Source organism: Salmo salar, chromosome ssa05, assembly GCF_905237065.1.
Source record: "Salmo salar chromosome ssa05, Ssal_v3.1, whole genome shotgun sequence".
Classification (NCBI taxonomy): Eukaryota; Metazoa; Chordata; class Actinopteri; order Salmoniformes; family Salmonidae; genus Salmo; species Salmo salar.
In genome coordinates, this window is record NC_059446.1 from 64,583,894 (window position 1) to 64,595,683 (window position 11,790).

Sequence of the window (11,790 nt, forward strand, 5' to 3'; positions counted from 1 at the left end):
GTTCATTTCTACCATAAAGATCATAAACATAGGCATTATTGTGAAGTGTGAATATTCTTATTCAACATATCCCAATAAACATAGCAGGCAGCTACAGTGTAACTATTTAAATTTCCCGGCTTTGGTGAGGGATGATGGGAACATTATTCTCGAAACAACTAGTTACATCACCGGCTCTTGATCCTATCCAGCTCAGGTCACATGCTCCAATGTTTGCTACTTGCCTGAGTTGATCACTAGAGCCGGCGTGAGGCTGTTATCGCTAATTGCCGGAGAAGAAATTCACGTCGATCTATTTTGATTGTTTATCATTAACAGTTAGATATAGATATCTGTGAAGTGCCTCCTCATCCTTGGATTGTAAAATATGATTTCCCCGTGGGACCGATGGCATTCCACCAGATGCTGCCTGTGCTGTCATGTCCGTACGGGCACGGTTATCCTGGGGGTTTGGTATATGGTGAGCATTCAGTCGCTATTATTCACATAACACTTTTTAGATTGGCTCAACAACCAACAAAAACGGTATGTTGTTATTTGTAGGACATTTTCCCATGTTAATTGTATCCAGCAGAAAGTAGTCTCATTGTGATTGACTGCAAGTGATATTTATTTAATGTATTGTTTTGTTAATTATGGACGAACAAGTTATTCCGCTAAGGAGTCCAAGAAGGGGTTAACGTAACCTAACACCAGTGGGGAAAAAACGTTCATGAATTGTTCAGTACACTCAGCCCTTCAGGACAGGTCTTGTGTAAGGTAGAAGCCTTTAGGCTATGGCAATTAATTTTCCATTGTGCACATAGGGCCTAGGCCTATGTAGAATTAATAAAAAAGTTAACGCACCATTACTATCCTTGTGGAGTCTTTCCATCATGTTGACATTACATTGAATGTCAGCCTACATTGCTGAGTTAGAGGTGGTTCACTCAAATTATAAAATGACTGTTTCCTTACCTGGAACACAGCCAAATAGTTCCTAAGTAAGGAATCCTATAAAGTCATTTGGGTGAGCAAGTTATCCCTTTATAATAAAGGCTGAGCTATTATTATGCATCTGTATCCTCCTGTCAGTCTGACTGGTCCTTATGTCTTTGTGTTTAGCTGATTAATGCCATCAAATGCTTGAGCCTTTCCTTCATGTTGTTGAACCTTTCCCTAACTTTGATCTATTCATGTGTATCCTATTCCTATCTTGTTTGTCAGTCTAAATGTCCATATGGTCCTAATGTCCTTTAGCTGATCAATGCGGTGGTGTTGCTCATCCTCGTCACGGCCCTGGGTGATCCTGACCAGTACCATCTGACCAGCGCTGAGCTGGCTAACGACTTAGATGACATGGATGACGCCAGTAAGTAGCCTACAGCTTTATGCTGGGATAGATGTGTGTGACGTTGCAAAAGCCAGCCCACGCCGCCTCAGTAGCCTGACGGGCCAGTGTGTTTGTGCTCTAGCCAACTCCTCAGTCTGTTGTATGTGATGACAACGATGGAAACTACTATTGCGTTACATATCAATGCCAAAACGACTGGTTTTATAAATCACTATATCACTGAAAGCAGCCAATAGTCAGTATTTCTCTCGCTTCACAATAAAGCAGATCAAATCTCTCAGTCCGTGGGCATGCATGTCTAATGTTCAGTTCTGTTGGGTATTTTCACAAACTTGCTAAATCAGCTAGGTCTTGCCCAGGTTGGAAGTGAACTGTAGCGGCATATGCTGGCCAAATTAACATGTCTGCCACCAGCTGTCTGTACAGTAGTGTCTGATTGAAACTGACTGAGTTGACCCAGTTCCGGTCAGATTAAGCGGTCCTGTGATCTCTTTTGCCATTGGTCCAACTGGCCCTGCATTAGGCAGGCCATAGAAATATAATTACTAGAACGGCCATCCCTGTTGAAATCAATGTGCCATGATAGGTGGACCTGCACATTTCTACGAGGCAGGCAGTGATTCAGTTCAGGCTAGTTACAGAACTAAAGCAGACTGGCTTTTGTTCTGTTCTGTCGGAGCAGACTACTGTGTTCTGTCGGAGCAGACTACTGTGTTCTGTCGGAGCAGACTACTGTGTTCTGTCGGAGCAGACTACTGTGTTCTGTCGGAGCAGACTACTGTGTTCTCTGGGCTGTGCACAGATGGACAGGATTACTGTGACGCTGACAGTCGGTGACATAGTATTTCTGTTTTCTGTGAAATCCCCTCAGTGTCATAGTATCAAGATCAGGTTACATCTACACAGAGCAAGTTGGGTCATGTTCACATCAGTGTCAAACTAGGAATGAGCTGAGTTTATTATAAGCTTATAAATTACTGTGAGATGAATTCAATCACCACCCAAGGACAAAACACCAAGTGATTTTTTTTCATCATTTACTACAGTAATTAATTTATTAGAATGCAGACCTTGTATACAGTATGATTTCCCTTCTATTCCAGACATGTGTATTGCTTCAGCGATCTCGTTGCTGATGATCCTAATTTCTGGGATGGCGACCTACGGTGCGTATAAGGTAAGCAAACGTCACGTCAATAGCGTTCTGCTGTTGCTTGTACTGGTATACTATGTCTGCTCTCATAAGAATGAATACAGATGAAGACACTAAGAGGATCGTCCAAATATAGTTTAAACGTTATTGTCCAAATGTAGTTTAAAAAACAACTTTCAAATCAAGATTTACAGACATGGTCTTGAATGGCTGCGTCCCACTGGAGTAAGTTCACCAAACCTCCCACTAGAAACACATTGATTTACGTTTAATGCATCGGTCAGAACGTTTTGTTTGAATCTTTGTTTTTTCAGATAGATATATTAGCCTTTCCTGCAGCTGCAGCTCTTCAGATGCTATTCTCTCGTGGCTAACATGAAACTGTTTTTCCTGTTTCAGCAACATGCTGCTTGGATCATCCCATTCTTCTGCTACCAAGTCTTTGACTGTGCACTGAACACCCTGGTGGCTGTTAGTATTGTGGTCTACCCCAACACCATACAAGATTACCTCCAACAGCTGGTAAGAAGGACTCCGAAGTCAAACTCTTATTCTAATAAAGTGCCTGAAATGACACTCTATTGCATGTATAATGCACTAGATAGTGCACCATATAAGGAATTGGGTGCCATTTTGGATGTAGCCACCACATTCTTTACCCCCAATCTCACTGCAGCTGATTTAGTCTGTCTGTCTGGTGTCACCCTCACAGCCTGAGAACTTCCCCTACAAAGAGGACATCATGGCCATGAGCAACGTGTGCTTGGTCTTCATCGTGCTCCTCTTTATCGGATGCATTCTCACCTTCAAGGTAACTGCTACTGAACTGACACACACAAATATCCCTACCACAGATTCCTAACACATTGTATCATTTGTGTTACTTACTGTATAAGTGACTAAACAGTGCTTATGCTGTGTGAGAGAGGAAAATGGTGCTCATCTGGAGGAGTTATTCAGGTAATTTTTATGGCAGAAACCCTTGCGGACGGACAGAGGATTCTGCAGCGGTTCAAACGCCTGGCAGGAGCCGTTTCACAAGGCTGCTGTTTTCATAACACTATAATGGGAGCCATTGAGGCAGTGCCCTCGTCAGTGTTGCTCTTGGCCCATCCAGGTTAGAGAGCTTTCACATTAGCTCTGACAGACTGTCAGATGATGCCAACTGCCAACGTCCCACCACACTATACAACTCTGTTTTATGGCATTGTAAAAGCCCCTCTAAAAGGCCTGCTAGTTCTATTAGGCTGCTGCTACAGAGCTCCTGTGTCGTACAAAGACCATCCAGATGGAGGGAAACAGATTGAAAGAGGATGTGGTTTATTTTGATCAACTTCAGTAAGGCTCTGTGTCACCATGTAAAACTGTGGAGATGCCTTACTGAGAGCATCTTAATGCAAACATGCTATAATAATGAGGATGACCACACGTTTCTATTACTTCTGGTCCAATCCAAAAGTAAGGGTTGATACCGAGCTCAGCTGTCAGTGAGTGATAACTGTTCTGTATAGATGCTGCTCCCTCTACCAGTAGTGACATCCACGATTGTATGTGAGTTTAGCACGTTGAGTATTGTCTTTTGGAATCTCTTACAGAATGTCTATAGACAGTATGTACCATATGGAGGTCTACAGTTTTTACTGCATATTGTTGAAGAGCCCGTGAAATTGACAGAGGTGTCAATTCATTGAAGTTGCGTGTGCAGTGGGATAAACAGTGCGTTCGGAAAGTATTCAGACCCCTTCACTTTTTCCACTTTTTATTCTAAAATTGATTTAATAAAACATTTTCTTAAGCAATCTACACACAATACCCGATAATGGCAAAGCGAAAACAGGTTTTTATAAATGTTTGCACATAAAAAAACAAATACCTTATTTACATAAGTATTCAGACCCTTTGCCATGAGACTCGAAATTGAGCTCAGGTGCATCCTGTTTCCATTGATCATCCTTGAGGTGTTTTTACTATTTGATTGGAGTCCCCCTGTTGTAAATTCAATTGATTGGACATGATTTGGAAAGGCACACACCTGTCTATAAAAGGTCCCACAGTTGACAGAGCATGTCAGAGCACAAACCAAGCCGTGAGGTTGAAGTAATTGCCCGTAGAGCTCCGAGACAGGATTGTGTCAAGGCACCGATCTGGGGAAGGGTTCCAAACATTTCTGTAGTATTGAAGGTTCCCAAGAACCCAGTGGCCTCCACTATTCTCAATTGGAAGAAGTTTGGAACACGTAGACATTTCCTAGAGCTGGCCGCCTGGCCAAACTGAGCAATCGGGGGAGAAGGGCCTTGGTCAGGGAGTTGCCCAAGAACCCGATGGTCACTTTGACAGAGCTCCAGAGTTCCTCTGTGGAGATGGGAGAACCTTCCAGAAGGAGAACCATCTCTGCAGCACTCCACCAATCAGGCCTTTATGGTAGAGTGGCTAGACGGAAACCACTCCTCAGTAAAAGGCACATGACAGCACACTTGGAGTTTGCCAAAAGGCACATAATGAACTCTCAGACCATGAGAAACAAGATTATCAGGTCTGATGAAACCAGGGATTGAACTCTTTGGCCTGAATGCCAAGCGTCACGTCTGGAGGAAACCTGGCACCATCCCTACGGTGAAGCATGGAGGTGGCAGCATCATGCTGTGGGGATGTTTTTCGGCGGCAGGGACTGGGAGACTAGTCAGGATCGAGGAAAAGATGAATGGAGCAATGTACAGAGATCCTTGATGAAAACCTGCTCCAGAGCGCTCAGGACCTCAGACTGGGGTGAAGGTTCACCTCCCAACAGGACAATGACACTAAGCACACAGCCAAGACAACGCGGGAATGGCTTTGGGACAAGTCTGAATGTCCTTGAGTGGCCCAGCCAGAGCCCGGACTTGAACCCGACCTGAAAATAGCTGTGCAACGACGCTCCCCATCCAACTTGACAGAGCTTGAGAGGATCTGCAGAGAAGAATGGGAGAAACTCCCCAATTGTAGATGTGCCAAGCTTGTAGCGTCATACCCAGGAAGACTCGAGGCTTTAATCGCTGCCAAAGGTGCTTCAACAAAGTACTGAGTAATGGGTCTGAAAACATATGTAAATGTTATATATAAATGTGCAAATTCTAAAAACCACATTTTTGCTCTGTCATTATGGGGTATTGTGTGTAGATTGGGGGGGGGTTAATCAATTTTAGAATAAGGCTGTAACATAACAAAATGTGGACCAAGTCAATGGGTCTGAATACTTTCCGAATGCACTGTGTATATATAAAGCTGAGCTCAGTCCTAGTCTGTTTTATAGGAGCCGACTGCTTTACCAGATGGTGTTGTTTGGCTGGACAGAGCAGAACCCCAGAAAGCTACCTGAGCTTGTTTTTGTGCCACTCTCCTGAATGAGCTCTACTATACTATACTATACCTTTCTGCAATGGACTGGACATTGAGTCTTGTAATTTTGTGAATGAATGAAACCCCTCTGCATTGGGCTGGAGATTGAATCTTAACGCTTTCTGAATTAATTATACAGTACCCCTTTGGATTAAGATTCATATTTAGCCTTTGACATATACTGTACCTTAACTTCATCAACAGCTGACATGTCTTTGATAATGGTTTTCCCTTTGCAGGCGTACCTGATAGCGTGTGTGTGGAACTGCTACCGGTATGTGCGTGCAAGAAGCACCACAGAAGTCCTGATATACGTCACTACTAATGACACCACGGTAAGTCACAGGATACAAGCATCTGTTTCAATTGCTGTACAGTACATAAATGACAATTCCTACATTATGACATGGTGGGTTCATTTTCTTTCTTCTAAAAGTCTGCTGTAGTTACTACAGGGTAATACAATGTAGTATATTTCCTCTGTTCAGTTAGTTGGGTTTGAAAGAAACCACCTCTGTGAATGCTAACCACCTTTTTGACAGTTATATTTTTCCACAAATATCGACACTGCATTTACTCCTACAATAATATGTTGTAATTTCCAACTCAAACAGCAGCTGAAAAAATATACTGTTTCCGTTATTCACTCTAACCCTTTGCTTGCGAAGTTGAAAACAATCTCGATGTTTACCAGTGCTGTACTATCATAATATATCTCTTTGTATTCATATGATATATCTCATCTATTCTATAATTACCCATCCTTCCCTTCCTCATAAACTCCCTCTGCTTTGTGCTTTTCATTCTGGAGAAATCTTAAGATAAATATTTTTTTTGTGATAGATTTATCTCGGTGTGACGCTATTGTGTGTTTACAAAGAAAGCATAGAAACCTCACATCCAATGGAAAAAAGATTCACTTATTCCAGGTCACAGATCAGGTTCATATTATGCGTAGGTTAGGTTCCCCTTAAGACGGTGAGGGAGAGTGCATTCCAACAGTAAAGCCATCATGTCAGAGTAGGAAGGAAGTATAAAGTTGTGGTAAGTTGGGCTGTAGTAAGGGGCTTTGCGTGGATGAGGCTCCAGTCCACACTGGCAAACTCATTAATATGGCTACAGTACATTGGCCACCTACTCAATGAAAAGATCTGTGTCTCTCTCCATCTCTATCTATCTCTATCTATCTATCTATCTCTCTATCAATCATAGCCAAAGCTTAGCCACCTGGTCGCTTATCCTCTGCTTCCGCTGCAGATATTACAACGCGTTATCCACTGTTGAACCAGGGGAGGGGAAAAATACAGCCTGAAAACATGGCAAGGATCTGGTTTAGCGATCAGACCATTGCAGCACTGCTCATCCAGCTAGCCTGGGGGAAGAGGACTACTGTGTGATGTCACAATGCAGGTGTAGGAGAGGAGAGTGAGGAGTTGTCAGAACAGTGTTTGTACTTCTACGATGAGAGTCAGGACTTTTTGTTCTACCAGTAGAATGTGTCACTATATAATGTTGTAATTTACAAGTTTGATATCTAAAAGGGATGACGTAGGCTTATGTAAATTAGATTTTTATTTGTCCCCAGAATTTAAACCTTAAATTCCAACCCACTACGAATGGTTCATGATGCTCATGGTTTGTTTTGAACATGGAGACCACGGGTCGGCTATAGGTGGCCCGCAAGTTTTTACTGTTTCAGCTTAAAATGGACATATGTGATACGATCTCTTTTTGGGCTTAGTTGTGGTCAATTTGCAGTGTATAAATCATTTTTATGTACCGGCCCCCAGACCATCCCCTCCGACCAAAAATCGGAATCTAGTTTTTGTACCATGTTGTGTTGCTACCGTGTTGTTGTCATGTTGTGTTGCTACCATGCTGTGTTGCCATGTTGTGTTGTTGTCTTAGGTCTCTATTTATGTAGTGGTGTCTCTTGTCATGATGTGTGTTTTGTTCTAAATTATTATGTTTTTATCCCAACCCCCGTCCCCGCAGGAGGCCTTTTGCCTCTTGGTAGGCCGTCATTGTAAATAAGAATTTGTTCTTAATTGACTTGCCTATTTAAAGAAAAAATAATTGTGCTAGAAAAACAACATACTGCCTGCCATGCATTCCGTAGGTCTAGGCTTTTCAATTAAGGCTTCCAGTGGGCAAGTGGTCAGAAAATATTCTGGTAGTCCACCAGTCTATGGGAGTGTTCTGATTCTCTACTTCTCTCCTGAAGTGTGCACTCCCTCACTCCCCTCCTGAACTTAAATGCTGTGGATTGAGGGATTTAGAGGGAGTTTCCTACACCAGTCCATTCCTTTTAAATCTATAGTGGGGATTGACCGAGTGCACGCTTCATGTATAAAGGTAGACTGCAGCCATCTGTGTATTATTGACAGGTTATTATAATCAGGGATACTGCATTGCCTTCCGACAGGTGGCGTCACTCCTACACGACACTAAGCCCTCCATCAGAGCAGATGGAGTCGCGCTATCTGACGTAAGACAATAATGGGGATAGCCTACTGTAGATGTGATGTCTTCCACATTAGGAAAGTCGGTATGTCTGGACTGAGCGGAGCCACCGAGTGGGCGGTTTTCCACACACACATTGCTTTTTAGTCCAGGACTGGACCTAATCTGTGTCCGGGAAACCACCCCATAAACTATAGCTTCAGGACATCAAGCACAATGTGTAGTGTTAAATCACTGGTCTGAGATCAGAAAGGTCCACCATGACATGGACTCCAGTCTGGGCTGTAATGCCATTATGCCCCTAACTAGTGCCTTACTGTTGTGTGTGAGGATGACAATGGCATACTCTAACCATATTTTACAGTATCCTCTGCCGGTGTTGTCCATCGAAAATGCATTGAATCATAGATGTTGCCTACAGTATGTCTCTGTGTCAGTAGGAAAACCAGGATGGGTTACATATATCTGAGACACACACACACACACACACACACACACACACACACACACACACACACACACACACACACTCACACTCACACTCTTACACTTACTTCACATGATAGTATTTGGTGTGTTTCCCAGAGAGATAGTGTAGTAGTCTGAAGAGAGAACATCTGAGACTGAGTTCTACTTTACCTCATCAAAGACATAGAGGAACTGGCTGACTGAACTTGACTCATGTCAGTCAGATAGGATGTGAATGTGGTCTGCAGTGGACTTTACTTGCTGCCTGAGAACCACAGTCACAGCCTGGAATCCAAACTGTTTCACTTCACTGATTTCAGTCTGGATCTGCTCCAATAGATTTGGACCACATTCATTCATGACCCTCTCTATAGATTTGGCCTCTCAATAAACTTGTACCCTATTCATTCATGGTCTCCCTTTCTCCCTCTTCGTCTTCTCTCATTTCTCTCTGTTCTCCCATCCAGACTATTATATAATCATTACAGATCTGTTTTGAAATCCTCTGTCATCCTCTCTATATATGACCATCGTGTCACTTCTGGGAACTCACACTATTTTCACTTTATCCTCGAGTATATTTGACCAACTGCTGTTAGACCGATATGCAGCCTACTATATTACTGCTTGTAGTCTTTGCCAGTGATGAAAACCAATATATTCTAACCATGTCAAACAGTTAAATAGCACTTTGTGTTCTGTTGTCAGTCACACGTTAGAAGACTGGTCTTGATCACCCTTTATTCTGTATTCCCAGGTACTGTTACCCCCATACGATGACACCATGGCTATTCCATCCAAGAACGCTCCTCCCCCCTACGGGGCACCCTACATAGCATGAAGAACCTGGGCCGCTGTTCTGCTGACCGACTGGAGCCCCTTGTTACTACAGCAACCTGACATTCCAACCAGACCTGGGTCAACAAATATTATTTGTTTTCTTTTCAATACACTATGCTTTTTCTAGTTGGCATTTGATAACTGTCACACTGGGTGTGTGGTGTTAGCAGTATTTGAATGAAGTTTAAAAATATATATACTTTGACCCAGGCCCCAATACTACTGATTCTTTCCAAAACATTTAACCAACACACATTTACTTACTTACCTGTTACTGTGGTACTGTTTAACGTGATACTGTTTAACATTATACTGTTTATTTGGAGTTATTTATTTTCACTGATCTACAGTTGAAACATCGAGCAGGAAAGTGATATGCAACAGAGTTAAAATATGAGAGCGCTAGTAGTGAGTGTAATAGCAGATGTATTTTTCTTGTTTGTACTAAGCTGTGCTTCTACATGTTCTCTACTGTCAGTCCTAGTCCAAAGGCCACCCACCAGAAACGTGTTTCCATGGTCTATGAAGCAAGTACTTGTGAGAGACCTACACAAATCAAATCAGGCACTGCAACCCCCCCCCCCAAATTGTTTTTATTCTTGCCCATGATTTAGTCTGGTCCCAGATCTGTGTGTGTGTTGTCATGTATGGCATGACGATTACAGTCAGAGGAGTTGGCTAAAGCACACACAGATCTGAAAACAGGCAAATGAGGATTGTATCCTCGACTCATGATCACTGTTCGTTGTTGGATTGCCTTTACAAACAACTTCCTTTCTGATAGGGTGCACTGACAGAATGTATGAAGTGTTGCTCTGCACGGAAGGATTCCAAAGATTTAAAGCACCTGCCTGTAATCTAACTGACATGATCGAAGAGCAGAAGTCATATCACCAAGTTACTCGTACGTTATTGTTTAGTGTGTGTAGAAAACTGTCATTATCCTGAATTATTACAACAGGACAGTGTTGAGTTGACCTTTATTTTAAAGGTTGAGTTTTAGGACTTGTACATTTGATCTTATGTCTGTGTTGATTCCAATAAAGGAAAAAGTGGTGGTCCTGTTTTTTCAATTAAGCCACTGTAAGTAGATCGGTCTGCTCTGCCGGATGCAGTTATTGGCAAGCTGTTCCCCAAACAGGGGATGTCCTCTGAGGACTCAGTCACATTTAACCGTCTGCTGCTGCAGCATAGAAAGACACTGAAGTTATATTTATTTGTCCATTAAAAACACATTTCATTGACGGACAGATCTTGTGTTTTTATTTTGGATTCATAAGTGTCATGCTGTGTGTATTTACTGTGCATCTCATTGTAATATGTTGTACACTGTCAGTTCTAAGGCAGGGGCTACGGTTTTGTTTTTTAAAAGTGGTTTGAGACAAATCCAGTATAGTATTATTGTGTTACATTACATCATTGCTTGGTAGGCCTATGAGATGACAACCAAAGGGAAAAGTCAAGGACTAAAAGACCTCGTTTTTTATTCAACTGGCACTAATTCTGTCATCCTTTCCTTACCTCATAAACCTGAATAACGGAAATTCTCTAGGAAACTTGGAAACTATTTGGCCATTGACTTTAAGAGCTGTTAGGGCCATAACGTTGTCAGTGTAAGACAGGTAGTCTATTTTCAGGATGACTGACGTTAAGAGCACTGAACACACTGCTTTAGACCCCTTTTCCATAAACTGCTGCCTTACTGTTTCCTTCTGTTCAATGTGGAGAGTTCATCCAGACGTCTTCCAGGTACAATAACCTTTCACTGTAGCTTGGACCACCATTGGACCAGGACCACAGTACAGTAGTTGAACTATCTGACCATTGGCAAAACAATACGCTTGTCATTTACTTTGAAAAATGTACAGTTGAGTTGTAGAGACACTTATCGCCTTTTCACAACGCTATTTGTCAGATGTAAGAACAATAGATGGGATATCTGTTTGATTAAGGGTCACTATTTCACATATTTATGGTTACCAAAATGCTTAGTCGGCTCAGTTGAAGATGTCTTGTTTGTGATTCACATACTTAAATGATAGTTTAAACTGATAACCTACTGTATGAAAACATGAAGATTTGATCCATACAATTTTTTTCTCTCCAAATAATGTCTCAAATATGAGGCTTCCCTTCCCAGGTTAGAGCCTGACTGAGG

The 11,790-nt window shown here is 42.2% G+C and overlaps 1 protein-coding gene across 1 annotated transcript; it reads left to right on the top strand.

Moving 5' to 3' along the window:
• The first annotated feature begins 25 nt into the window (after positions 1-25).
• On the top strand, positions 26-10,876 carry LOC106605533 (lysosomal-associated transmembrane protein 4B). Its single transcript, XM_014201298.2, has 7 exons — positions 26-460; positions 1,240-1,351; positions 2,437-2,510; positions 2,886-3,008; positions 3,199-3,297; positions 6,101-6,196; positions 9,550-10,876. The coding sequence occupies exons 1-7, from the start codon at positions 368-370 to the stop codon at positions 9,631-9,633; spliced, it is 681 nt and encodes a 226-aa protein (XP_014056773.1). The 5' UTR covers positions 26-367; the 3' UTR covers positions 9,634-10,876.
• Positions 10,877-11,790: the final 914 nt, after the last annotated feature.